We start from the raw sequence: 27,626 nt of genomic DNA, 5'->3' as shown, positions 1-27,626 counted from the left end.
AAGAACGAGCCCACATAGAAGGAAATTAATGATCCTAAAAGAAAACATGCTCTTCTCTATTAATCCGTTAGAACAGCAACAAAATCTGTCAGTGTAGCTTGTAGAGAAGATCAACCTAGAGAAGATCAAGTCATTGAAGACCACGAGTTTTAATGTGAATATTTGAAAGAAAGAAAAAGCAAAGACTAAGGAAGAGAAAAAGTGAAAAGGAAAAGATAACCCTAAAAACGGCTTCTCGACTTTGGCAGAACCTGGGAGCCTTAAAGTAAAGCATCCTGACGCTCGGTCACTCACAGATGAGATCAGTCTGGAGCTGGGTCCCTGGGGTGCAGGATTACTTTTTAGGGCCTGGGCTCTGACAAGGCTGCGTATGACTAGGCAAGAAGTGCAATTCAGGGTAAGGAATTAGCAAAGCTCTTTGGGCATCCATCTAAACCTCATCCTCTATTTAGTCTTTTTTCAGTACTTCTTGGGCTTATCCTTTAATTAGTTTTCAGGATGAGTGATGTAGATGTTATTCTGTATTGATAAACTCGGAAACCCCAGCATCTGGTATCCAGGCTTACAATTTAGCTTATCCAAATTGGGCCTTTTGGCTGATGGGTCTTAGTGGCTTATGCTGAGGTTGTGTAGGTCGGGAGCTCTAAAGGAGACTGGGAGCCAGGACCAGGGGCGAAGGGTCTTGCTCCTTGCTGTTTGCCGGCTGTTCTCAGCATCGCCCCAACAACTCTTTACCTTGGCAGTGGCAGCTAGTTAGTGCTGGTCTCCTCAGCTTTCAATTTCCAACTTCAGCCTCATTACTCCCCAGGGGGGGCCACAGTGCAGCTGGGAGGCACCTTCCTCTCAGAGGTTTAAGTCTGAACCCTGACCCCTCTGATATTCTGGATTCTAATCTCCCCAACCTCTGCTCTGTGTCCCTCAACCCTGCTCACAAGGTAAAAAATAACCACTTTTTTATTTTCTTAGTTGATTGGCATGTACACTAAAATAACTTTAATGTAGGAAATTATATTCTACCTTCTTTATATTTGAGTGTAAGGATAGATGTAGGTATAAGAATAAGAGAAAGTTAAATTACAGAGGCACCACCAAATTGTCTCAGTTGCATTCCCTAGAATTGTAGAACCTGGTCCGTTTCCATGTCACTAGTAGTTACAGTCAATCCTGGGGGAAACTCTCTTTCCTTCTTGGCTTAGAGTCTGTGGAAATTATAAAATCGAGATTGTTTCCTGGTGGGATGTTTCCTTCCCTTTTGGCTCTACTGTGAAATCCTGCAAAACAGGATTTAACAAGTCCCGTTGGGATGCCTCATCCTCTTTCTGACTCCTCCCCATGTTCCCTATGGCTTCCATAGGTGCTGCTACCTGGCCTTACTTTATGAATTGTATTCCTTGTGGTGCTTGATGAGAAACATATATAGGATGCATGTTCAGGTCAGGTGTGACATAAAACCCAGCCAACATAGAGCGGATGGGAAAATATATGGGTTCCATCTGCCCTTAATGTATTTGGGGGATTAATGGGTGGGGAAATGTTGGAGTCCTCGAAGCCATAATAAAGCCAAGCGTGTGGTAATTGAACGATGTAATGAATGAACGAGTCCTAGAAGTTATTCGAATGCTCCTGAATTCATGATCATGGACCCTCCGGTGAGTGAAGGAATCATCAACATCATTGTCCTGTCATAAATGTCCGTCTAGAGAAAACCAGAGATAAGTATCGTGAGAACCCCCTTTTCCCTGGAAGGAATGAGACGGCAGTGTACGTGATGGATCTTTAGCTTTCCCCTACAGCAGCACTCAAGCAGATTGAGAGCGGGTTGACCTAAGTAGAAAATAAATCATCTCTTCTGAGAGGAATCTTGTTGTCTCTGTTGGGGCACCTTTTCTCCTAAGAGATCCTTGCAAGAAAGGGATTTTAACAGTAACTCACAGACGCTATTCACTTTATCAGTGTATTTTTGCTTAACCCAACTCACATTCAGCTTTTCTTCACATTTTTAGCTATAAGTCTGTGGTAAGATTCTTACATTAATCAGTATACAATTTGTCATTATACAATTACAGATCAGGTGGGATGAAAAATCACAAAGCAAGAATATAATTATTAATGTCTATCAGTACCAGATGTCTTTTATTTATAAACTCAGCTAATAGGGTAATTTAGAAGTTACCATCTCTTTTAGCCACATCTAATATGGATCATTCACTTTGATGCATTTAACCTTGAATTTCATGTTTAAAGTATAAGATAAAACAGCTGTTTGAGAGATTTGCTTGCAAACCTTTCTATTGCCTCATGAAATTAAGTCATATTTTCATGAAATAATGGACCTAATTGACCACAAGATGAGTTTACTACCGAAGAGTGTCCTGAAGTTTTTTATTGTTTTGGATGTGAACTTCCTTTTGATGAGTTATTTAAATATGAGGATTATCTTTTGAGTCCTTTTAACAATCTTGTCATTCCAAGCAGGTTATATACACCAGCAGACAGGAAGTGTCTTGTATGTCCTAGCCGAGACATGTAGCAGGACATGGAATATGTTTAGTAGGTATCTGTGGATTTTAAGTTTTGTGTTTTAGTTGTTTGCAGACAGGAGGAAGATGAGGAGACCCTCACTGGTCCTTCTACTCTAGTTTATTGTGTACCTTCATTATACGCCACTTTAGAGATAGCATTGCTGTCTTCGTCGGTCCCAAATGTTACTAGACAGTTGAAATGAAAGTGGCTAACAATTCTTTACACCTTTAGGGCCAATGAATCCTATAGTTGGCAGAGACCTTACCATTCTCCTAGTTTACTTCTCATATAACACAGGAGTCCCATCTTGAATAGATGGTTAATCAATTTCTGATTTCAATCATTCACCGATCATTCCTAATAAAACAACCAGTTCTCCTCAAGAAGGTGATTTCTGTTGTGATGAAGTTATTTCTTGGACTAAGACAAAATCATCTCCCAATAATTTTTATTGTGAATTCTGATTCTTCCTCTGAAGTAGGGTAAAATCTTTGCACTTTTGCTGATAAAAACTTTCAAATGTTAACTTATCAGAAAATTTGAATGGGTAAGGGATAGCTAGGAACTCAATTATGCATTTTCTGAGATTCTTATTTTGGAAATTCAGATGGATCCCGGACTGAAGAGGGATATAATGTCAGATAGACAAGAAAACAGAAGCAGTGGTGCAAAAGTTACAGTGATTCAAACCTCAGAACACCCACTCTGTGGTAGAAGTGTTTTTCAAAAAATTGATAAGCCACAAAACCTAAAAATACATGATAAAAAATATTTTTTACATTAGAGTTAAGCTATAAAACGTTAAAGATTCTATGTGTATAATTCTATAGTTAGAGCTTTAGCTCTAGCCTTGGATATAGATCAGTATTTTTTAAATCCCAGGCTATGACTCATCATGAAATCATCCAAACAGCATTTTTACTAATGAAAGACAGTAGACTAACATAGAAAATACCAAGTACTTTGCACACACACATACACACACACACCACACTCACAGGGTGCCAAAAAATGTTTACACATTTTAAGAAAGGAAAACTGTATTAAAAGTATAATACTCAATATAAGCTGATAACAAAAGGTACATACAAGTCCCGTTTGACTTTGCAATTACAAGAGATGCTCAAAGCGGTTACCATCAGCGTCCACACACTTCTGATGACCGCGAACTACTGCTTGAGCAACGCTGACCAAAGTATCCACCTGTATATATTTCTTTGGCACCCTCCGTATATACGAGTATAAGACAACAGGACACATTCCCACGTGTGGATGTGTGTACACTGTGGTAGGGAAGACGCACAACAAACCGCTGATGCATCATAAACCGAGGAAAGTGTCCACTGCTATGAAGTCAATTTAAGTCTTAACGTATTTTGAACTATGGTGATAGTTGGTTTGGAAATTAAGGTGAGATTTACTGAATATTGTAATAGAAGACTAGCATTTAGTTTATACCAGTGGGGGGAAAATACTCCTTCTGTTTCACTTGGAATGCATAGTTTTCACTTAGTAAGTGACTAACAGGACAGAAATGTCATGTAAAGATACTTTCTAAGGAAACAAGCAATGACACACAGATTCACCATGTTGAAACACTTCCCTCACACCTTCAGAATTGGTGAGCTCCGATGTCTCCCTCCCAGGAAATGGGGGGAAATCAGACCTCTGTCACAGAGTTCCTCCTACTGGGGTTCCCGCTCAGCCGAAGGACTCAGCTGCTTCTCTTTGGGCTCTTCTCCCTGTCCTACGCCTTCAGCCTGTTGGGCAACGGGGTCATCCTGGGGCTCATCTCACTGGACTCCCGACTGCACACCCCCATGTACTTCTTCCTCTCACACTTGGCCATTGTCGACATAACCTATGCCTGCACCACGGTGCCCCAGATGCTGGTGAATCTCCTGAATCCTGCCAAGCCCATCTCCTTTGCTGGCTGCATGACACAGACCTTTCTCTTTTTGACTTTTGCTCTGACAGAATGTCTTCTCCTGGTGGTGATGTCCTATGATCGGTATGTGGCCATATGCCACCCCCTCCAATATTCTGTCATCATGAGCTGGAGAGTCTGCATCACCCTGGCGGTGACTTCCTGGGTGTGTGGTTCCCTCCTGGCCTTGGTCCATCTAGCGTTACTCCTACCATTGCCCTTCTGTGGACCCCAGAAAATTAATCACTTTTTCTGTGAAATTATAGCTGTTCTCAAGCTTGCCTGTGCTGATACCCACGTTAATGAGATGATGGTTTTGGCTGGGGCAGTGTCGGTGCTGGTGGGACCATTCTCCTCAATTGTGATATCTTACATTCATATTCTACGTGCCATCCTAAAGATGCAGTCAGGGGAGGGGCTCCAGAAAGCCTTCTCCACCTGCTCCTCCCACCTCTGTGTGGTTGGACTCTTTTATAGCACAGCCATTATCATATATGTCGGGCCCCAACATGGGGGCCCTAAGGAGCAGAAGAAATATCTCCTCCTGTTTCACAGCCTTTGCAACCCCTTGCTCAATCCCCTGATCTATAGTCTGAGGAGCAAAGAAGTCAAAGCTGCTGTGAAGAGGATGCTTAAAAAGCAGAGAACTTCCTGAAAGCCTCATAGAATGGTAAAGTAGCAGAGTTCTAAGGGACCTGTGAAGTCATCTCATCCAGTATCTCACAGGATATGCTAATGCATCCTTCTCATCTTCTTGAAATTTTCCTATGACCACGTTCTTCCCTCAGTCAGTCCTGCACAAAAAATTGAAAATGTCTTTCAGCTATCTGCACAATGTACACACTTTTAATATGGTTATATGAAATATTCTGAATAAGAAGAAGTATGTTTGTGTATTTTTTATTCCACAATCAGGACTCGTAGACAAAATTTTGTAGACTAAAACAAGGTATTGGCAGAATATTTAAGATACAGGAGTTGAGAGAGGTGGATAACATAGTAGTTATTTAAATATTTTAGACTAAGCAACTGTAATCTCCTTCAAAAATAAGCCTATATTGGGCCGGCCTGGTGGCTCAGGCGGTTGGAGCTCCATGCTCCTAACTCCGAAGGCTGCCGGTTTGATTCCCACATGGGCCAGTGGGCTCTCAACCACAGGGTTGCCGGTTCAACTCCTCCAGTCCTTCAAGGGATGGTGGGCAGCACCCCCTGCAACTAAGATTGAACACGGCACCTTGAGCTGAGCTGCCTCCTGGATGGCTCAGTTGGTTGGAGTGCGGGCTCTCAACCACAAGGTTGCCAGTTTGATTCCTCGATTCCCGCAAGAGATGGTGGGCTGCGCCCCCTGCAACTAGCAGTGGCAACTGGACCTGGAGCTGAGCTGCGCCCTCCACAACTAAGACTGAAAGGACAACAACTTGAAGCTGAACGGCACCCTCCACAACTAAGATTGAAAGGACAACAACTTGACTTGGAAAAGGGTGCTGGAAGTACACACTGTTCCCCAATAAAGTCCTGTTCCCCTTCCCCAATAAAATCTTTAAAAAAAAAAGCCTATATTGAAAGTATTTGATTATATGCCTACATATTTCAATGACAGTGATGTTTTCTAAGGTATACTCAACTTAAATTAGGACAAGCAGGAGCCGCGACTTAAAGGAAAAGAATTAAGGGTGCAACTGTGATGCAACCAACAGTAGCGAGAAAACCCCAAAGAATGTCCTAGTAATAAATACGTAGACAAATTTCAGCATTTCTGCGGCCCCTTTTCTCTGCTTGTGGAGTGCAGGTGGAGATGCATGGATGGCGGAGCCTGGAGGAAGAGAGCAGAATGGAAGTGACTGAGAGTCCTTGGAAAAATTATGTCTTTTCTCTCATTGGTTTGGTCAATTGTGTCCTGTGGGAAACGACCAAACAGACCATTCTGGCAAATAAGAATAAACTGTAATTGTTGTGATGACTCGTTGACCCATGATACCAGAGCTATAAATTATCAGAAATAATTTGCTTTTGAAATTAAGAGATTTGAGATAAGTTAAATAACCATTTTAATCCAACATGAAACTCCCACACTTAATTATGAAGGGATAGAAAACAGTTCAGTAGTAGTGGAAAATGATGTGTAATGCTTTTGAATACTTTCCTCAAGTTATATACTAAATTAAACCTAAATATTTAAACTGTATTGAAAGGAAATATTCAACTTTTAAAATGATGTGTCTTTTGGTGAAAAGTGTTTTTAAAGGGGAAAATAAATGGACTTCTTTCTTATAATACATCCCTTTTGTAAGGCTGTCTGTTATGTAGATGTTACTCCATGATGGAAAAAAGGGTGGAAACACAGGATTTTGTGTTCAGATAGAACTGGGTTTTACAAAGTTCTGCCAATTACTATATGTGCAAACTTTGCAGTATACTTAAATTTTTTGGAATTGAGATTTATCATCTGTAAAACAAGTTCACTAATACTAAACTCACAGGTTTGCTGTGAAGTGGAAAGCGTAAAGCTATAAAATATGTTACAGCTAAGTACACAATGCTCAGCAGAAGCCATGAGTTATAATAAGAGTACAATAAATGGTAATTATTAATATTATCCTCTACACACATTCATTATTTTTAAAGAACAAGGGCTACGACTTATAAATGAGACAATGGAAAATGAGATTTCCTACTATACTAGACAAAAGCAGGAATATTGCAAAATGTAGCCTTTTATGTGATGCAAAATGCCAAGATTTCAAATCATTTGTGAAGTAAATGATTCATAGAGTCTTTCCTTTGCAATCTCCATTCTCTAAAGAAATAACAAATATTTATAAGTACATGAATAAATACAATTCAGAATTGCAACAATGTGTATGTATGTATGGGTACACAAACACGCACAGTGTGCTTCTTTTCTATCTTCCTTCTTTCGTTCATGACTGTGTTTTATGAGGTTCACTCTGGTTGTTACATGTACCTGTATTTCATTTATTTTAATTGTTTCATACCATTACTTTGTGTAAACCTATCACAATTTGTCCATTATATTTCTGGTAGATATTTGAGTTGCCCACAGTTTTGGCTCTAATAAATAATTAGTCCCTGAATGTTATTATACTCGTCTTTGGGGGATACATATGCAATCATTTCTGCTGGTGACATACTCAGAGAAATGCTGGGTTATGAATGCCCTAGACTTGGATCTGCTTTGGCTAGAACTCGTGCTAGGTTGCCTACCTCATTATTATTGTATTATCCCTTCCTCATGACCTACAATGTACCTCACACTGAGCTAGATATTGGTGATACAGTGATGAGCCAAATACAGTTGACTTGGGCACAACATGGGTTTGCACTGCACGGGTCCACCTGGATGTGGATTTTTTTTCAATAAATATGGTAAATGTATTTTCTCTTCCTCATGATTTTCTTAATATCATTGTTCTCTTCTCTAGCTTTCATTATTGTAACAGTACAGTCTATAATACATATAATATACAACATATGTTTTAATTGACTTTTTGTTATCGGTAAAGCTTCTGGTCAACAGTATGCTATTTGTCCTTAAGTTTTGAGGGAGTCAAAAGTTATACATGGATTTTTAACTGTGCTGAAGATCGATGCCCCGAACCCCCAGGTTGTTCAAGGTCAACTCTATATGAAATTTCTGCCTAGATGGGTTTATAGCCTAATGAGGGAGACTGGCATTATTCTGATAATAGCATGCATAAATACATTACTAGGTCACAAGTCTTATTTCTCCTCCTAAACAGTTGAACAAAGAATAAGGGACTTATTTCTTCTTTTACGATTAGCTTACTGTTCTTAATTAGCAGCAATGAGAGATTTAGGGCGTGGGGAAGGTGAAGTTATACATGTATGTGAGGACTACATGAATTTTAAATGTTTCCTTTGAAGATATTGCAGTCTTGCCTGTTTAAAGAGCCTCTTTTTCATGTCATCTCATCCTGGTCCATCTTGGTCTCTCCTGTGAGATTTGTTGGGTCCTTGGTGGGGACTGGCTATTATCTGCTGAGATTTGGCCTCTCTGGAAGGAACTATTCCAGGACCTGTCTCGTCTTTGATCCTGGAGTATGGGGCTGTGGAAAGTATCTTCTCTCATTATATTTAGTCAGCATCAATTTATACATCTTTGGTGTGTCATTGTCATCTAAATTAACCCTTGCTGGTGCTATGAACCTTTCTGAAGTATGGCTGTATATTTCATTTTAATCGCTGTGTTAAATGCCACCATATTGTTCTCTTCAAAAGAAATAAAAGTGGTAATTACGCATATCTGGACAAACATGCACCAAATTATTGTCCTTAGCTTTATTTGAATGTTGGTGATTGATTTATCTTTCAGTAATAATCTTGTTTTACTTGTAAAACATATGAAAGATGAACAATAAAAGAATACTAAAAGTTAAAATAAACCTATATATTTAAGCACAACCTTGAAGGATGTTAATAATAAGTGTTTTTAGTCTACCAGAGAAGGGAGTCCAGTTTTGGTTGAGACAGATGAAGAAGACTCCACGAGTGGTTTGAAGAGTAGTATTACGTTTGAAGTCTAATGGGTAATACGAGGATAAAACTGACTTGCAACAAGGAGTAAGAACTTCAGGAGTGGGAGAACTGGGGAGTAGTACCTGAATGAAGCACAGTGTGTGTCGGAGAACAAGGAGGTAAGTGGAGCAAGGCTCCATAGGACACAGGTTTGTTTCAGAAAAGAACCCCAATTTGCTTCCTCTTAAATATGTTTTTTTCTGCTTTCCAATAGATTAAATACACGACTATTACTTTTATTTTGAAGTGCTCCTTCCACTACAGTTTAAAAACTAAGACGCTCTAGAGAACTAGATGAGATCCACTCAGAAGTTAGAACTGGAAGGACTTTATAATCATCAAACATTATTACAGAGAGAGAAAGAGAGAGACAGAGAGAGATTGATTCATTTTTTTTCTTTTAACTGTGGGCTTTAACTAGGACGAAGGAAAAAAAAAGTGTGGTTCAGAAATCTGGAGACATTTGAAATGGAGGGCAAACTACAGATGAAAGGAGTGGTATATCTGAACTGCCAAGTCACAAATATCTGTGAGAAATGTGCAGTGATTGTTTGGCAATAATATTTCTCCATTGGGAGACACCTGTTTCTCTGAGATGATGTCTAAACAGGGTCCGTGGGGCCCCCACCATGAGAGATGAAGAAATCACAGCCTCTCCTCCTCAGTCGGTCAGGAGGAATTGGAGAGTGGAGCAGTTGCAAGACTGATAAATAAGTATTGAGAGAAACTAATTTATGACAATCTTGACTTTTTAATTTTTTGTGCCAGGGTCTTGCATACTTTAGAAACATGCTGGCTTCACCCAACCCCAAGGCTCTCCCCACGCCACCCCCCAATGCCTATCCCCCAATCACACAACTCCCAAACACACAACACAAAATCCCATGGGATACTGAAAGAACAAAATGAATAAACTTGGGAAATGCATTCATTGGTTTACGTGCCCATTGGAACAGAGCAAAGTCTTTCAATCATCTGGGGAGGATGTGATGTAATTCCACATGGTCTGACCCCTGCATCATTATTTGTGTCTGTGCGGAGGGAGTTGGGTTCAGTGATGATAGAAAAAGCCTTCGCGTCCAGAAGCAAGTCTGTCATAAAGGTCTGTGACGAGAGCCATGTACCTGGGCTTCCCCTCCCGAAAAGGCCCCTGTAGAGAAGAGATCAATCCTATTTTTCTTCTCTGAGGTCTCTTCTAAGCCCAAGGCCATGTTGGAAGAGCAGAACACTGATGATACCACTGTAAGTAGAAGTGGTTCGTAATACCTGAGGCGGGGTCTGCAGATAGGACATGGGAAAAGGAGTGAGTGAAATCTCTGGCTCGAAGTATTAGTGACAAAATGCCGTCCACGTGTGGGCCTAAGGCGGTTTTCATAACTAGGAGTTATGAAGGGCTGAATAGAGTCTGAAGGGCTCTCTGGGGAACACTGCCGATCTCCAGGTGTGGCCACGATGCTGACGCTCTAGGACCCTCCTTTTCTAGGACCCTCCTTCTCGGCCTCGTGTGTCAGCTCCTGACTTTGTTGTGACTGTGTCAGAGAGGAGGAATCAGCCCACCACCCACATAGGGTAGGAGCCGGCTAAAGGGCTACCAGGAACTTCAGGGGCCACGTGGCCCAGGTCCCTGATCCTACACTGAGAAAACCCTCAGTCAGAGCTAAGTGGTTTGCTTGTTCTTCCCCAGCCTGCTAACTGCCTGTCCCTGCAGATCGCGGGACTTTGGCCAAATAGAACCAGCTTCTCACTTGTCCAGGAGAGACATGGCATTCTCTTGCAGGTAAAACCCAGTGTCCATTGCTGTGAAGATTCTCTTTTTGGTCCTTGTTTTAGCAGAGGAATATTACACATGTAACATGTTTCCTTATGATCACTGGATCGAGAAGTTCCTCTCCAAAAATGGTTTCCAAATCCCCAATAATGTATCTTGAAGCACTTACTCAGTGTCTTATATAAGTTAATCCATTTAATTTTCTCAGTTATCCTGTGAGGTGGGGTTTGTTATTCACCTCATTTTGCATAAGGAGAAACCGAGGAACAGAGAGGTCCCAAAGCTAGTATGTAGCAAAGCCAGGATTTAAATCCAGCCAGTTGTGCTCAGAATCAGTGTTTGGTTTTTAAATTGTAGTGCTCCTTAGAATCCAGCTGAGTGTCAGAGTGACTATTGCAGATGGTAAATAATTTCTTGGTGTGAAAATGTAACAAGTCTGTACTACCCCTGAATGTAACCAGTGCTCTCGCTGAGTGATCTGTATACACTTTTACTGTGGGTGGGCCCTTTTCCTTCCATGAGATCTCTCTCTCTCTCTGTCTCTCTCTCTCTGTGTCTCTCTGTCTCTCTCATTGGGATATTTGGCATAAAATAATTGTTCGAGTTTTAATTCCTGTGTTTTCTTCTTCAATCCAGGAGTGACGTTACTTTAAAAGTTTCCTCCATTTCTTTAAGTTCCTTTTTAAACTTATTTTTGAAAATCAGCATATAAAAACATTAGCAGAAATGAAAGTAAAATGGTGTGTTTTGTTATTTAATCTCAAAAATAACAAAAAGAAAAGCAAGATATATGTAGAAGAATTTACTATACCATGGTTTTGTTGGCTTTCTAATCCCAATGATTTGGATTCTTCCTTGAATGTCGTGGTCTCTTTAATACTAATAACAGCTAACATTTAACTCTGATATCTACTAGTTAATGGTATCAATTCTTCACATTGGCGCTTGGACGTGTTTTCACTGTTTTCCACATGAAAACAGTGAGGTTTAGCATAGGTGATTCAAGTTCATGAAGTTCACCTTGGAGAATCAGGTTGGAATGATGGCCTCACCTACTCTGTGAACTATGCTGCTTTCATCCTTATTCGGGGATCTTGCTTTTTTCAGGTCCTGCTGCTAATTTTCACGCTCTGCAAGAACCGAGAAATGGATTCATGAAACTTTCTCCCTCATTCTGTGCACTGAAGAGCTTTCCTTAATGTGTAGCTAAAGTGGATACTTAAATCTTCATTTCAGGTGTCGGTCCCTCTATTGTATCAGCTCCAAGCCTTTTCTCAGATGAAACAACACAAACAAACAAACAAAATAACAAAAACCACAAAAAATACTGGCTTCGTGAACTGGGAAATTCAAATTGCAAAGCCATACAAAGAAAAGAATAGCTTTCCTCTTAAATGCTGTGTTTTTCTGCTTTCCTGGTCCTCACAACTGAGCGGCTCGACAGTTAGTGTGTGGAGAGAGGTCACAAAGCTGCCATTACAGAGGTGTCTCCTTCTGTCCTTCCTACAAAACTGTAAAAAAGTCCAGTTTCCATCCAGTATTACATGTGGTTTGTGTGTAGTTTGCATCAGATGAAACGAGTTGTTTCACTGAGAATTCTGTTTACCTTTTCATTTATTCTTGTCATTTAGAAATAGTGTTTTTTTTTTATAGGCTACTGGTTTCTTTTATAAATACCTTGCCAAAAAGTATTACGTGTAAAACTCTATAATTCCAGATTGTTTTAATTATGAGCTTTCATGAGTCAACTCTGATCGTTTAGGAAAAGGAGCTAATGAGTTGCACGTCGGCTAGCTGAAGCATGCATATCCGTGCTGTCCTGGGCCACTGGCCTGGCTGCAGTAGGAGCCCAGATGCACACATGTCATGCGCACTGTGCGCTGCCAGGACTCCATCTAAGGCCCAGACAGGCTTTGCTGCCCACGGGCCCTGTCTGCAGCCTGCCCGCCCTTCCTCGTCCGGCGCTTGCCCTCACCTCACTTCTTGAAGGTCTATGACTCATTCAAACGCTATCCTTGGACAGAGGTTTAGTCTTTGCAGCTTCCTGTGTCTTTATTAGCTGCAAACACATGCATACAGTACTTTTTTTTGAAGTAGTTATCTAATTTTCTGTCATTGCTTTTGTTCTCTGAAATAGGTGGGTAGAAAAGCATGTGGGAAAGTAGGCAGATAAATAAGCCTAAAGAACATAAAGAACAGAGGATCCTCATCACTGCATTTCTTCAACCAAGAAGGCAGGGAAACCTAGGAAATGAAATTACCTCTTATTGCAGACGTTTTCTCAGGGTCATTTCTTGTCTAAGTACATTAATAATGAAGACTCAGCCTCGAAGGGAAGCCAGAATACCGGAATTTTCCGGACAGCGTATGTGTATATGTGTGTGCTTTCTATTAGGTAGAGTATAAAATGACGTTATAATAGACTTTATCATCTGTATACATACACATATATATTCTATTATTTCATTGATAAAGGGGAGTTTTTTCTGATTAATAGGACAATATTAAGTTTTTACGATATTTCTAAAAATAAACTATAGAGAATCCATTCAAAGGAATACATTTTTAAATGTCCACACTGTAACTGTGAGTAAAGATTTTGTGTCTCAATTGCCTTACAGCTCTGACCTTCCTGACCTTCCTGTCCTGGCCAGGAGGGGGTCCCGAATGGGGGTGCCCCATGACTGAGGTATTCCTGGACTTGTCAGTCTCTGTTGGAGAAGCATGGGCAGCAACCAGACGTGGATCACAGAAGTCACTCTGCTGGGATTCCAGGTCGGTCCAGCCCTGGAGTTTTTCCTCTTTGGATTTTTCTCTCTCTTCTATACCGTCACCCTCCTGGGGAATGGAGTCATCCTGGGGATTATCTGCTTAGATTTTAGACTTCACACCCCCATGTACTTCTTCCTCTCACACCTGGCTGTTGTTGACATGTCCTATGCTTCCAACAATGTCCCCAAGATGCTAGCAAATCTTGTGAGTCAGAATAGAACCATCTCCTTTGTCCCTTGCATTATGCAAACTTATTTGTATCTGGCCTTTGCTCATGCAGAGTGCCTGATTTTGGTGGTGATGTCCTATGATCGGTTCGTGGCTATCTGCCACCCCCTGCATTACTCTGTCATCATGAGCTGGAGAGTGTGCACGGTCCTGGCTGTCACTTCCTGGGTGTTTAGCTTCCTCCTGGCCCTGGTCCATGTGGTTCTCATCCTGAGGCTGCCCTTCTGTGGGCCTCATGAAATCAACCACTTCTTCTGTGAAATCCTGTCTGTCCTCAAGCTGGCCTGCGCTGACACCCGGCTCAACCAAGTGGTCATCTTTGCTGCCTGTGTGTTTATCCTGTTGGGGCCCCTCTCCCTGGTGCTGGTCTCCTACACACGCATCCTCTCGGCCATCCTGAGGATCCCGTCTGGGGAGGGCCGCAGAAAGGCCTTCTCCACCTGCTCCTCCCACCTCTGCGTGGTCGGGCTCTTCTTTGGCAGTGCCATCGTCATGTACATGGCCCCCAAGACCCGCCATCCTGAGGAGCAGCAGAAGATCCTTTCCCTGTTTTACAGCCTTTTCAACCCTATGCTGAACCCCCTGATCTACAGTCTGAGGAACGCAGAGGTGAAGGGCGCCCTGAGGAGAGTGAGGTGGAAAGAGAGATCCGTGTGAGGCATAGGTGTCAGAGAGCATCACGCGCCAGGGCTGTGCTCCCTCTGAAGTGTGGCTGGGGCACCCGTGCCTGGTGCTCGAATAAGTGTCACATTAAAATAGACTCTTACAGGCCTACATCGATAACCTGGAACCATGTAGACTTTCGAAAGCAAAATAGATGAAAATCTCCATGATCTTGGGCAGGCTAAGATTCTCAGAGATGATCCAAAAGCACGAGACATAAAATTTGAAAAATTTATAAATCCTGGACCTTTTCAAAATAAATCATTCTGCTCATCAAAATCACTATTAAGAAACAAGAAATGCAAGTAACGGACTGTGTGTGTTATGTATTTTTTAAAAACTGTGATGGTCAGTCAGATGCAGCCACAAGAGCAGAAAAAGGAGAGGCTTGGGGACAAAACAAAGCCATTACACTCCGGTTCTGGAGACAAGGGGTGGCACACGGCGCCAGGTCACGTGGGGCAGATGCCAGGGTGGTCAGGAGGTGGGAGATGGGAGCGAGGGGAAGGAAAGTGTAGAGCGCCCGCCGGGGGACACCCAGGGAAGGGCGTGTGCGAGGACAACTCGCAGTTCTCAGAACACATGGATCTTTAGCATGTAAAGAAGGGACAACGTGTGCAGCGGTCGTGCAGGAGAATTCCACAGCTGACAAGTCCTCTGATATTCGGAGCCCACGTTATCTTACTTTCAATAATCGCATTTTAAATCTATCCGGCCTCTCTTCTCCCTTGATGTATAAAATGCTGTATAATAGTATGTGTTATTGTTTACTTCCTTTTTCTTGGTTCTCCTCAGTCAATTTGAAAATCGACATGTCTATTTCTGATCTGTGCGTGCATTTCCTCTCAGTGTCTGCCAGCTCCCTGGCATTAAAATATTCCCCTGACAAATTGCTCTGTGATTTAATTAGAAATATCTTTTTACCATCTCTTCACAAGACGATTTGGACATTTCTGGCTTCCATCTATCTTAATCAAAACATCTTTAAAAAAGAAATATAACGAAGTAATTTGGAAAAAAAAACTGAGCAGGGTGCAATCGTAAACTTCAAGCCCACAAAATGATGATGAATCCCTGACCTCTAAAAGCAAAATGAAATGAAAATAAATAAATGCTATCATTTTCGCTTGTCAAATCATAAAAAACTAGATAATACCTTCAAATCTGAAAGCAGATTTCTCAGATATACTGCTTCCAATTGTAAGAATAAAGTAAAAAATAAAAAAATCCTTTCTCCCGCCGAATTGTAATTACGAAATAAGGTTAAAACACGAATGGGCTTCTTGGTGCTGCTGCTGAAAGAGAAGGTACGTGAGGCACCACCAGCTGTGCAGGCAGTGGTTAGGACTGCAGCTTCTATGGACAGTCTCTTTATGGTGCCACAAAGCCCAGGAGTTTGGAAGATGTAGGAAGGTCATCAAAATAAATGTTCCCAAAAACTTGTCAGAGACGATGGCTGCAAAATAATTCCCGGGGCCACAACTGCATGTAAGAAGAGGTACCCGAGTTTACATCCTGCAGTTGGCTATTCCAGTCCTTAGCCATGGTGTTTAAAAATCTTTTACTACCCCAGTGTGGCATGCAACAGTTTGGGAAGGAAATCCGAAGAATTGATTAAGAGGACAGAAGAATAGAAGCAAATGATGGAAATTAATGTTTTATTTGATAACTTATCTCACAATAAATTATGTAGGAAAACACACTAATGGGGAATTCTCCTTCTGGTATGACAGTGTGACAAGCTCTGTGGACATTTTCTCCAGTGAAACCGGTGAAAATTATTTTTAAACAACTAGTTACAACAATTACTGTTGTAATGAAACAACTAGTTTCATTAGGGCATACAGCTAATGAAACATTTATTCAAGAAAATCTACTAAAATTCAGTAAGAAGAGCAAGAGTCTGTGATATCTGAACCAAGATCAGCTGCCTCTCTTCCCCTCCTTAATTCATGGAGAAGGGCATTCCACTCTAACACCTGCATAGGGTTCCCCCTTGGTCCCTAACTTCCCATCAGAGAATGTCTCCAAGGAGGGGTGGGACAGCAGCATCTTATCCTGCCCCCAAGCTACCTGCCACTGAGGCTAAGTTCTGGGTGATGGAGGCAGCCACGTGGGGAGCCCCACTCGTGGGACAGCGACTCTTCCTTGGGCACAGCACCACTCCAATGTGGTGGTGCTAGCCAGAAAGGCTAGTCAAGAAGACCTGGGGCTACTGCGCTCCATATCGAGAGTCCAATTCCTAAAATGGAGACATCACTTAGGGAGAAATATGCCCTTGTCCCCACCCTGAGCCATAAAACCGTGACTCATCAAGTAGCCAGTAATCTCTCCCAAAGGAGCCGAATTTATTTGTAGCTAAGTATGGAGAAATTCAAGCCTAAGGGCTTTCTCAAAAATAGCCAGAAGTTATGGTGAAAAACAGTTGGGAAGAGATTGTTGGATTCGTTGGAGATACTGGCTAAACTGTAGGCTGGCTAGTTTGCGCACAGGATCTGGAGAAAGAAGTAGCTGAAATATATCCTCTGAGGGGTCAAAAGGAATCTTAAACGCTAACCTCTCCATCTGATGAATCCCTTCAATGGACCCAAAATGTGATTGACTCTTTCTTTCAATCAATTTATGCCCTGGAGCATTGTTGAAAACATCCCACAGGGAAATAGGCAAAGAGCCTTGTCAAAACCATCTCCTCCCAGGGTGACTATAGGCGTAAGACAAGGTTGCCCTCCAGGAAAAGCGGCATCCTCTGATATTAACACTTAACCCTGACCTACGGGTGGTGGGGAGAATAGGGTAAGTCACTAAAATAATCCAGCCAGTGAACAAACAAATAAACAAGTAACCAAGCAGATAACAATAAAAAGCCCCAGAGGAGAGTGGGGAAGGTACCAATACCCAGAGTTTTAACTCAAGTGTCCAGTTTCCAACAAAAGAATTATAAGACATGTAAAGAAACAACGTATGACCGACACTCTAGAATAAAAGCAGGCAACAGAAACTGCCTGTAAGAGGGACCAGAGGTTGGATTTAATAGACAAAGACATCAAAGTCGCCATTATAAATATGCACTGAAAAATGGGTTAAAGAAGTAAAGGACTATACCAATTTGGACCACCACGTTACATTTCTCTAGACCAAAGAATACATTTTATAGCTCCTATTGTCCAACAAAGGGCAAAGAGATATCCCATCACATAGACATATTATGCTGCACGTCATTCTCTGCGTAATGCTGTGATAGAGAATTAGAATGGGCAAATTAAACATCTGTTATCTAAAATGGGAAGCAATGAAGGTACAAAGGATTTGCTTACATACCTTCATGAGTGTGTGCTCACACTGGACATGAGTGGGACCAAGGGAGAGTTCCCACTCAGCACATGCTTCCATTTTCCTGGGGGACTTGAGAAAAGGGGGTGGGGAGGACCCTGGTACCACTGTACAATTCTTCCCCACACTCGCTCAATTTCCTGTTTTCCTGCCTTATGCAGTTGCCCCGAAACCAGGGCTGCAATTGTGGTTGCCAGAAGCAGTGATAATCCCTAAGCAAGAAACTATAGCTTAGCTATACCTTTAAACATTTGTGCCAGAATTTCCAAAGGCTGATGGGATGCATGTGTTTCCAACCCATCTTGCAAATCTGGGGTTGACAGTGAAAGTAGCTATCTTGCCTAGTGGTTGAGATAGCCCTTTAGTTCTGTACCTATGTAACCCTCCCCTATAGAGATGGGATAGACTGAGAGAGACTTGTTGGCAATGTGTAACAGCACAGTGGCTGAACCTAATAACCCTTCTAAAGGAGGAAAACTGGGTTAAAATCGATGATAAATGGAGAAAAGGAGAAAAAGTAGCTGAGAATAGACAAATGAATAATTGGATTACATAATAAGGGAAATCTAATATTACCTTAGGGCCTCAAGAAAGGCTTACAGCTAGAGAATGATATTATTTCTTAACACAATTATACCAGATGCAGAAAATGGTGAGGTCATCTGTTTGCCTGAACGGATCTTGCTTTTGAAACCTGACAAGGTCAAATAGAAGAATGCAATCCTGAGTAGCATTGTACTGGGATACATTTTGGTCATATGTTATGATGATAAACTGGATCGATTGTTGGTGACTGAATGGAATTCTAGTAATGTAGCCATAACTTTTGACTCTTATTTTTTAGGTTGCTTCTTCTACAAAGGCTTTCATTTGGGAAGAAATTTCCTGAAACCACTCTCCCCATGGTCATCAGACCATTTGTTGTAGAATTCTAAGCTGGCTGATCATTGTGTATCTATAAACCTTGATGATCCAATACTTAGAAAGGTCCCTGGTTATAAGGGACAGAATACGGCAGCTGTGTTTCTAGCATGCCATGGTATGCTGTGCACAGGTACACATTTGTTTTTGTGGCTGGAAAGCTATTAGAATAGTAGGAGACAATGAGTTTCAGATGGGAATAAAAAGGAGACTTCACATGGTAGGTATGAATTCCCTGAGAAATGGCCCCGCCTTAAAAGGAGGAAGTTTCTAGATGGCCTTAATTGCATATCCAGTCTAAATTATATCTAGGTGGGACTACCACTTATCTAACTCTAATATTGGGGTCCCAGTATTTTAGAGGGTAACATGTATCATAACTGCACTTCATTAGTACACAATGGAAATAACAAGCGTGGTGGATTGCCCCATAAAACAAACAAAAAAATGGTTTTAGGAGAGATAGCTATCTATGCATCACTGGACATGCTGAATTTACTTTTATGATAAGTGGTAGTCAGTGGAAAAAGATTTGTTAACTAGAATGAGCAGATTAGAGAGAATTCTCTTCCGGGAGGAAGGCAAGGGAGAGGGATCAGCCTGGAAATACGTTGAGACTTCAGCGAAATGGGTCAGGCGAATTCAACCGATAATGTTGGATACAGGTAGGGCTCAGTCCTGACCCAACAGGACCTCTGGACCGTTTGGATACAACTGGAGGCTAATGTAACCATGGGGCAATGGCCCTCCCTTCTAGCTGCTAAAAATGCCCAATGCGAACAGATAATGTAAATGTTTTTATTTCAGTTACTCCTGACTGTGAAATCTGTGTGCTGAGTTCTTCAATACGTCACTCAAAAATGATGTCTATGTACATGTAAATGTCATTTTTATTCCTTGAATACTAAACACTGTCAAGACAAGTTATTTCAGTTTAATTTTAACAAGCTATGGACAATTTTGAGTTATAGATATTCATGATTATGTTCTTAAAGGGTTTTCCTAAGTTTTAGTAGGTGTGACAATCCCAAATATTACACTTAATCACTGATTACGTTGCTTCTACATTTTCGTGTGTATGAAAATATCTACTTACCACCAATATTCCTAAGGTATTGACAGTAGAAATAGATTCTCTGCACAGGTTTTCAGGTTACTACTTGCTCATGAGGCAGTTTTCCTGATTTCCACATGCTGGCATAGAATGGAAACATTTGAGAGCATATTTCTATCAAATATTATCTAACTGTTATTTTCTTTTGTATGTATTTATATTTTGTATATGTTCGTGTTCCACTCTGACCACGTTTAGAAGCTGTCCAAAGGTTAAAACTTTCATCAACTTGATATGTCATAGAAGCCATGTTATCTTGAGGTGATGCTTTTCCTATTTTAGTTTATTGGCGTCATAAAATTTTACGTTTAAATTCTGATTGTCTTAGAACAATCACTTTCTATTTTTATACCCTAAGATGAATTTTTATAACTGATGATGTTGAAGATAGAAAAACATGTACTAAAACTACTTGGATTTCACAGGATTTTTGTCATTTACATCAGTTTCCTAATTTCTATCTTCTCTGCAGTTCACCTGAGCTGAAAAGAGAAGAAGAAAAAATTCTAATATTTATGGATTACTTACTATGGACCAGTCCTTTTTATATAATTTATTTGTAAATTGCACAATTGCTTGATATGAAATTCCTAACTCTCTTATGTCCAGTATAAGAAAGAAACATCAATCAACATGAGAACACCTTAGTTGCAAATATCTCCACCCTCCTGGGAGAGGTTGGCTTCCCAGGAGGGAAGAGATTAGACTAGAAAATATGTCCAAAGATCAACCTCCATTGGTGGTTTGTGCTCTGGAAAACCCTCCCTCAGGCAGGTTCTAATAAGCCCCCCAGGACACCTTGTCGACTCTTCGCAGTCCCCAATCCCCTCCCGGCCTCCATAACCAGCTCTCTGCAGCATCTCCTCACCTTGAGTTGTTAGTTGGGGTCAGCTGGTTTGTCTGGGACCTTTCATCCCACCTGTGCTGCAACACAAGGGACCCACGTTACAGTGGGGAGATGCTGAACAACAGAAGTTAAGCCAGGAGCTTATTCATAGTCACACTGGTTTTGCTTCCCTACATCCAGGGACTGTCAACGAGTGATGCTGTCTCGGAGGGTTACTCTCTGGCTGGCTGTGTTTCCTAATTGTGTGTCCTGCTGGGGGTGACAGCCGAAATAGAAAGAGAGAGTTGCTTTGCGTCTCCTTCCGGGCAGAGGTGGGCATGTGCTACATTTCGCAGCCCACCCCTCAGTGAGCCTCAGCAACTAGCTAGGTGGAGCCCATCAGGGAGCAGAACCTCCTTTTCTGAGGATTCTGCCCCATTTTCAGTCAGAACCAAGAGGGGGCTTTGCAGCTCCCACAGAAGCTCCCAGAAAGCAAGTCCCTACCCAGCCTTCAGGTGGTCTCCCCTTCTGAGGTCCTTGAGTCCAAGTGTGGTTGCTAACCAGGTTGCCTTATTTTCTTTTACTATCAGTTCCTCTTAGATGTGTTGTAGTATCCGGTCTTTTTTTGACTCTTTCTTATACTGCTATTCGTTTTAAGGAAATTCAGTCTGCTCTAAATATGTGCTGATTATTCTTCTGCTATGGGGAGAGTTAAGGAAAAAGCAATGCTAACTTAGTTGAGCATATTGTTCACAAGTAACGTGTGTGTACAATTTTATTAATTTCATTTTATACAGCAGAGAAGTAGCTGCATGAAAGTGATAACCTTGTGAACACTGATGCTAGATAAAAGAGCCAGAATTTTCTGTGTGATGGATTTAGGTTAAATAAATGGAATAATTTTCTTAAGCCAGAGAAAATTACACCGAGATCTATATTATGGAGTAAACTTATATTTCGGGAAAACTGTTGTCAGTTCCGTCCTTGTGTTTATGTCTCACCAACAAAGCCACAGTATGTAATCTATGCTGCCCATACACATCTCATCCCCCTCCGTAACTTGGAGAACAAAGCCAGGCACACAGAAGTCACTCAGTACTTTAAATATTAAACTTTCCCAACCCTAGAGTGAAAAAAGGGGGGTGTGTGTGGTTGAGGTGGAAGGGGGATTACAGAAAAGGGAAGGGGTTGCTACCTAAGGATAATCCCTTCTGTTTTTAAGCCATGCTTGTCAGATATACTCAGGCTATCCAAGAATTGTCACAGTTTTGTCCGCTTTTTAATCCCTAATATCTCTTCAACTGGGTGTGCACTTTCCCAATAAAGACATACCAAAACATCAGAAGCCAAAACGTGCTTCACTGAGCCTTCAGCAACATGTAAGCCCCAAAGTCCCATTGTCGACTACATTGTTATAATAAGACTTTGCAAAGTTGGCTTTCAGAGGATAATGGCCAATGAGGGAAAAGATTTCAAGGGACTACTGTGGACCATGAAGAGGCCGTGCTTGTCGGATATACTCAGGCCATCCAAGAAGCTGTTAAAGACGGACAATAATTAATCCTAGTTACTGAGTGGTCACTGTGTAGCAGGAATAGGCTCAATGTATAGCATGTATTATCTCAAATAATCTTCACAACAGCTTCATGAAACGGTACTATCACTTTTTCCTTTTAAAAAACAGGAAATTGGGGCTCGGAGAAGTTAAATATACTCAAAGTCATACAAGCAGTAAATGCGTGTCTGCCCCCTAAATGCCGGCCCTTTAATTGCTGCTCTGTAGTGCCTTTAATTTTTTTTTTCTCTTGAAAATCTGGCTCAAAGAGAGCTCATTAATGTTTGGTTATCTCAGATTTAATCAAACTGATACCCAGTCAGTCTACAAATATTTATTGAACACCTACAATGTTCCAGGCACAATGCATGGTGAAATATATGACCTTTTTATGATTGACAAGATCAAAAATATTTCTTCAGTCTAAGGGTATATTTTAAAGCAATTTATGGTTAAATTAATTCTGAAGTACAATGAGATAGTTATTGGCCATTATGGTATCAAGAGAGAATATTTCAATATCCCAGATAAGTGGGTTGACAGATGTTATTGGTATTATGAATTATTAGATAGTATTTTCCAAGATTGTTTATAAGACAGTTCACCTGAATGCAGACTTCCCATGTTTGAGAAAACACTCAAATATTGGAACTGTTGACAAGTCTCTAGAAAGACTGTGGGACACATATGGGGGAGGTTAAGGAAGAGATAGTCTGAGAATGGGGAATTGTGGAAGAGCAATAAGGGAAATTGAAAACAGAGAGAGAATATCACAAAGAGGACCAGAGAAGGGCAGAGGTCAGGACAGAGACAATGACAGAGTGAGGGGGAGACACAGCCATCAAGAGAAACAGAGAATTCAGAGCAAGGGAAGTTACCAGGGATAAAGAAGGACGTTACGTAATGATAAGGGTCAGTTCTTCAGGAAGACATAGCAATTATTACCATCTGTACACCTAACAACAGAGAAGAAACATACACGAGGCGAAAACTGATAGGACTAAACGGAGAAATCGATGAGTCCGCTATTATAGATGAAGACTTCAACATCTCTCTATCGGAAATGGGCAGACCCTGCAGGCAGAAATCAGTAAGGCCATAGCTGAACTCAACACACCATCCGTTGACTGGATGCAGTGGGCATCTGTCGACTACATCCAACAGCAGCAAAATACACATTCTTCTCAAGCTCACATGGAAATACGTCAAGATAAACCCCATTCTGGGTCATAAAACACACCTGAACAAATTTAAAATCATAGAAATCATACAATGCCTTCTCTTAGACCACAAGGGAATTAGAGTGGAAATCAACACCAGAGAGATAGCTGGGAAATCCCAAAATATTTGGAGATGAAACAACACCCTTCTAAATAACATGTGGGTCCAAGAACAAATCTCAAGGGAAATTTAAAATTATTTTGAACTAAAGAGAGAGGAGGTCTCTCCTGAGCACGTTAGTTGTACGCAATACTTCTCATTGCTTACTAATAAACCATCCAATACTTAAGTGGAACTGAGGATTTAAAAATAGCTGTCAGTTTAGAAATGCTGCGTGACTCATGCCCACAACATTTGAATAGAGTTTGTCAGCTCATCAGATCTTAAATTTTAGTTTTTGAAACATAAACTCTGTCTAGTACTGACAGGTTTGTTCATGCATAGAGAAATTATTTCAATCTTAGATATTTACTTTGAAACCATGAGGTTCCTGGATAATTTATTAGTCATCAAGCAATTTGCCAATTTTTAAATTACTGACTTGTACATACATGAAATGTGTATCATTTGTAGCATAAAACAATGTATGAACGTTACATTTGGAACTGGAATAGTATATTTAATTTCTTTTCTTTTTTTTAAGTCTCTCATTTCTGCCAATCCTTTGACAAATTTAATCTATTTGAGTTCAGGTAAGGTGCTTTTAATATGTGTAGAATAAGACAAAATATTGGGAATCAAGAAAAAACAGAAAGACCAATGCTTTCAAGACCAATGCTTCAACGTTTTGGAGATTTTACAGTTATTTTTATCAAACTTCAGTCTGTTCTTTTTTGCCTTGGAAAGAATGTCCTTAATTGGCTATGATTATGGTAGGCAAAATTTAAGCAAGCCAGAAATACCATATCCAGTTGATAAGTGCCAGAATTACCAAAATGGGTACACAAAGGGTGCATTAGGATCCAGTTCTGTAAAAGAAATCAGACTTTCAACCCATATGGCAAAAATGGTTCCTAAGGGACCTTGATATATTCCTTAGACCCTCCTCTCTTGTCTGTCCCTTTAGGTTTCAGAGAAATTCATACTTTGTAATAAGGTTTCTTTTTCCTTTATGCCATTATGGAAGTTACAAATGAAAATGAAGGAGGACTGAATCACAAGTAAATATTTTCACATGCTTTGTAGGTTTTCCAAATTAAAAGGTTGTCTGGGAACAGTACATTTTTATACAATCCTAAAAAAAATAACTGGCCGTGTGTCAGAAGTTTGTAGTATAGTAGTTAGATTCATTTGATTCTTGGTGACATAATGATTTATTGATAATGCTTATTAAAAACACAGCCATTTATTGCTTCTAGAAAGGGATCTAGTGGGGATGTCCTTTAGGATCCAATTAGCTTCTCAGAAAAGCTTTCCTGGGTTGTATTTCAATGAGGTCGTCTCTGCCCAGGGCCTGGCCCTCACTTTGTGGGTCCAGCTTGGTGTTCAATTCCTACAAATCATGCATTTCTCAGCTGTATCATACTGTCCAAACTCAAAAAAGAACCACAGATAAACCTGAATGGAATTTTTATTATAAAAAATTGGCAAGAACTTCGCTGATCAACACATTCCCTCTTTGTCAAAATATCTGCACAAAAAGGCAAATTAATGCCTCGTGGTCGATTGATGAGCATGGGATCGGAGCAGACAGAGGGGGCTCACGTGGAGATCCTACCAGTTATTGATCACTGATCACTCAAGCCCTCTGAGCTGTAGCTGTAGACCTGCCAGGAGGACAGCATACCCACCATTAGGCCAGGCACCCCAGACAGTGCTACAGACCCGCTGGCCAACACTGGCCCTCAGGATCACCCCCTTCTTTATTCCTCAGCCTTTCGCTAGACAAGTACCCCACACAACTGTTACGTCTGGGATCCCTACATCAGTCAGATCCTCCTCCCCTGCGTCTGGAAGATTGCATCAAAGCACCTGGAGAGACTTTTGGATGCACTCAGATTGTTATGTTTGTTCAGGTTGTCTTGTTTCCTGCGGCAGTTCTTATCATCCCTTCGGAGTGGATTTTGCAAGTTTTACTTCTCAAAAAGCAATGCTATTTCTGTTATTTCCAAGTTCCTCAGGGAGTATCTTATTGATATTAATGACAGATGGATTCAGGGTCTTATCAACAGTGGCATCTTTCCATACATTAATCCTGGAGAAACTTCTTCAGAGGTAGGCACACACAAGTTCAATAGTTCACCCTAGGGTTAGTTTAGCCTAGCAAAGACACTAGCAAAATGTTTGCACTAGCAAAGATGCTGGATTTCTACATGACGCATCAAGGAAGCTGTTGTTCTGGACTTACGGTCAAGCCAGCTATTATTTGGCACATCACCAATTCACAGACGTATCAAACACCTGCCAATTTATTGCTGTAGCAATCTGTAAAGTCACAAATTCATTACATTATCTCCTTGCCAAAAATGTTTTTAAATTGGCTATCAGTAAAGCATTTAGCAATTCTTTTGTTGTTGAAGTGAGGCAAAGTTAATTTTTAATGAATGGTCATCTCATGTGTCTGAATTTCACACGTGGAACGTGACCCAAATGGTAAGCTATTGTACAATTAGTAGTAGGTCTTCCAACACACTGCCATTCAGGTACGGTTTTTCCTTCTTAAACTGGTACCTGGATTTGGTCTTTCTGAGGAGCGGATATGGGAGGAGTTACAAACAGTGCACGGGGGACCACATGTTGAAATGTTTTCACCCATGTTCACACACACCGAGCCTTCAAAAGAGTCCAGGAATGAGTGGCCTCAGACTCATTTACACGCCTGCACACGAAGTCTAGACTCACAATACCGGAGCACTGGGCAGCCCCCCAAGATTCAATTCCTACAAATTTGATGGGTTGTTAGTCGAAAGAATTTTTTGGTGAATCAGTAACCAAGAAGCAATCAGTAGATTAATTGCCACGTGGCCAGTTGTTAGTTTGTATTTGTCACTCATTGTAAACGAAAGACAGTCATCAGAGCCCACAGGTAGCACATCCAGTGATTCTTTCTTAGCAACCACATCGTCTTAGAAGTTGTTTTTTGTCTTTTTTGCCCCTCCTGGTATCATGTAAGCTTCTCTAGAGTGCAAAGGTTGATTTCAGTGGCTGACAGCAACACAGTGGATGTTTCTATGGAGAAATTGGAATTCCATCTCTTTCCTAAGACTACTCTAATTCTCGCATTTTGTGCTTCCATTGCTCATTACTGCTACCTCCAGAAATTCTCTTAGGAATTTTGACATGTGCAGCTCCAACATGGTCCCTATGGCACAGTTATTTCATTTATTGTTTTGCTATGACATTCTCTCTACCCATCACAAGTGTCAATGGCTCCAGGTAATCTTTTGTTACAGAAGGGAATTGTGTCACCCTTAGGATGAGGCCCCCGTGGATCAGGCCAGGAGGGAGCCCAGGAAGTCACCACCAGAGTGACGCAGACACTCCAGCTCACGATGAGAGAATAGTGGATAGGTATCTGATACCAAGGCTACCCTCTGTCAGGAAGAACATCGGGGCTGATAAGTCACTGAAACCTTCACCTCTATGGCTTCCAATGTCCCCTCTAGCAGCATAGGAGGCCACTCAGCCTTGGACACGGCAGCCTTCACAGAAGGCCGAGCTTTAACCCAGTCTCAGTGACCCCTCTGTGATTTAGTTGGCAAAGGTCCCCGGGAAACCTCCCTCCCTTTGAACATGTCCCCAGCCCATCCAGTAAGAAAACGTGGGGGACCTGTGGGAAGGCAAAGGCATTCAGGTTTTATTTTTGACATCCAACATTTTATAATCTTAAACCTGGGATTTATAGTATATTTCTCTTATGTATCATCTCTCCACAAGGGGAAGAATGAGAATTGGTTTATCTCTTCATCCCCAATACATTAACGTTCCTAACAAATAGTGCTCCCCAAACACTTGGGAAAGAAATAAGGGACCCTTTAACTGTCTGTTAGCCTCATTTCCAAATTTTCACACTTGAGCTATCTTCTGATTTCTAACCTCCTTTAAATCCCTCTAGTTGTGGGTTATAGTGTAGTAGAACTTTAATTGCAGCTGATAATTATGGAGCACTTACTGTGTGCTAGAGCCTCCCTAAGATGCTGTAATATAATCTTCACATTAAATCTGTGGAAAGGTACTATTCCCAACCTTATATAACAATGAGGAAAAGGAAGTTTAGAAAAG

The 27,626-nt window shown here is 41.1% G+C and overlaps 2 protein-coding genes across 2 annotated transcripts; both read left to right on the top strand.

Moving 5' to 3' along the window:
- Positions 1-3,074: 3,074 nt before the first annotated feature.
- On the top strand, positions 3,075-5,498 carry LOC117018295 (olfactory receptor 2A25-like). Its single transcript, XM_033099227.1, has one exon. It carries the CDS (start codon positions 4,155-4,157, stop codon positions 5,103-5,105), a length of 951 nt encoding a protein of 316 aa, XP_032955118.1. The 5' UTR covers positions 3,075-4,154; the 3' UTR covers positions 5,106-5,498.
- Positions 5,499-13,475: 7,977 nt separating this feature from the next.
- Positions 13,476-14,432, top strand: LOC117018297 (olfactory receptor 2A14). Its single transcript, XM_033099229.1, has one exon. It carries the CDS (start codon positions 13,500-13,502, stop codon positions 14,430-14,432), a length of 933 nt encoding a protein of 310 aa, XP_032955120.1. The 5' UTR covers positions 13,476-13,499.
- The last annotated feature ends 13,194 nt before the right edge of the window (positions 14,433-27,626 follow it).

The sequence above is a fragment of the Rhinolophus ferrumequinum genome, chromosome 26 (genome assembly GCF_004115265.2).
Source record: "Rhinolophus ferrumequinum isolate MPI-CBG mRhiFer1 chromosome 26, mRhiFer1_v1.p, whole genome shotgun sequence".
Taxonomy (NCBI): Eukaryota; Metazoa; Chordata; class Mammalia; order Chiroptera; family Rhinolophidae; genus Rhinolophus; species Rhinolophus ferrumequinum.
Note: the sequence above shows the minus strand (reverse complement) of the source record. Positions and strands in the feature narration are given on the sequence as shown.

Coding starts and splice junctions, on each gene's coding strand:
- LOC117018297 (XM_033099229.1), top strand. CDS start 13,500: ATGGGCAGCAACCAGACGTGGATCACAGAAGTCACTCTGCTGGGATTC.
- LOC117018295 (XM_033099227.1), top strand. CDS start 4,155: ATGTCTCCCTCCCAGGAAATGGGGGGAAATCAGACCTCTGTCACAGAG.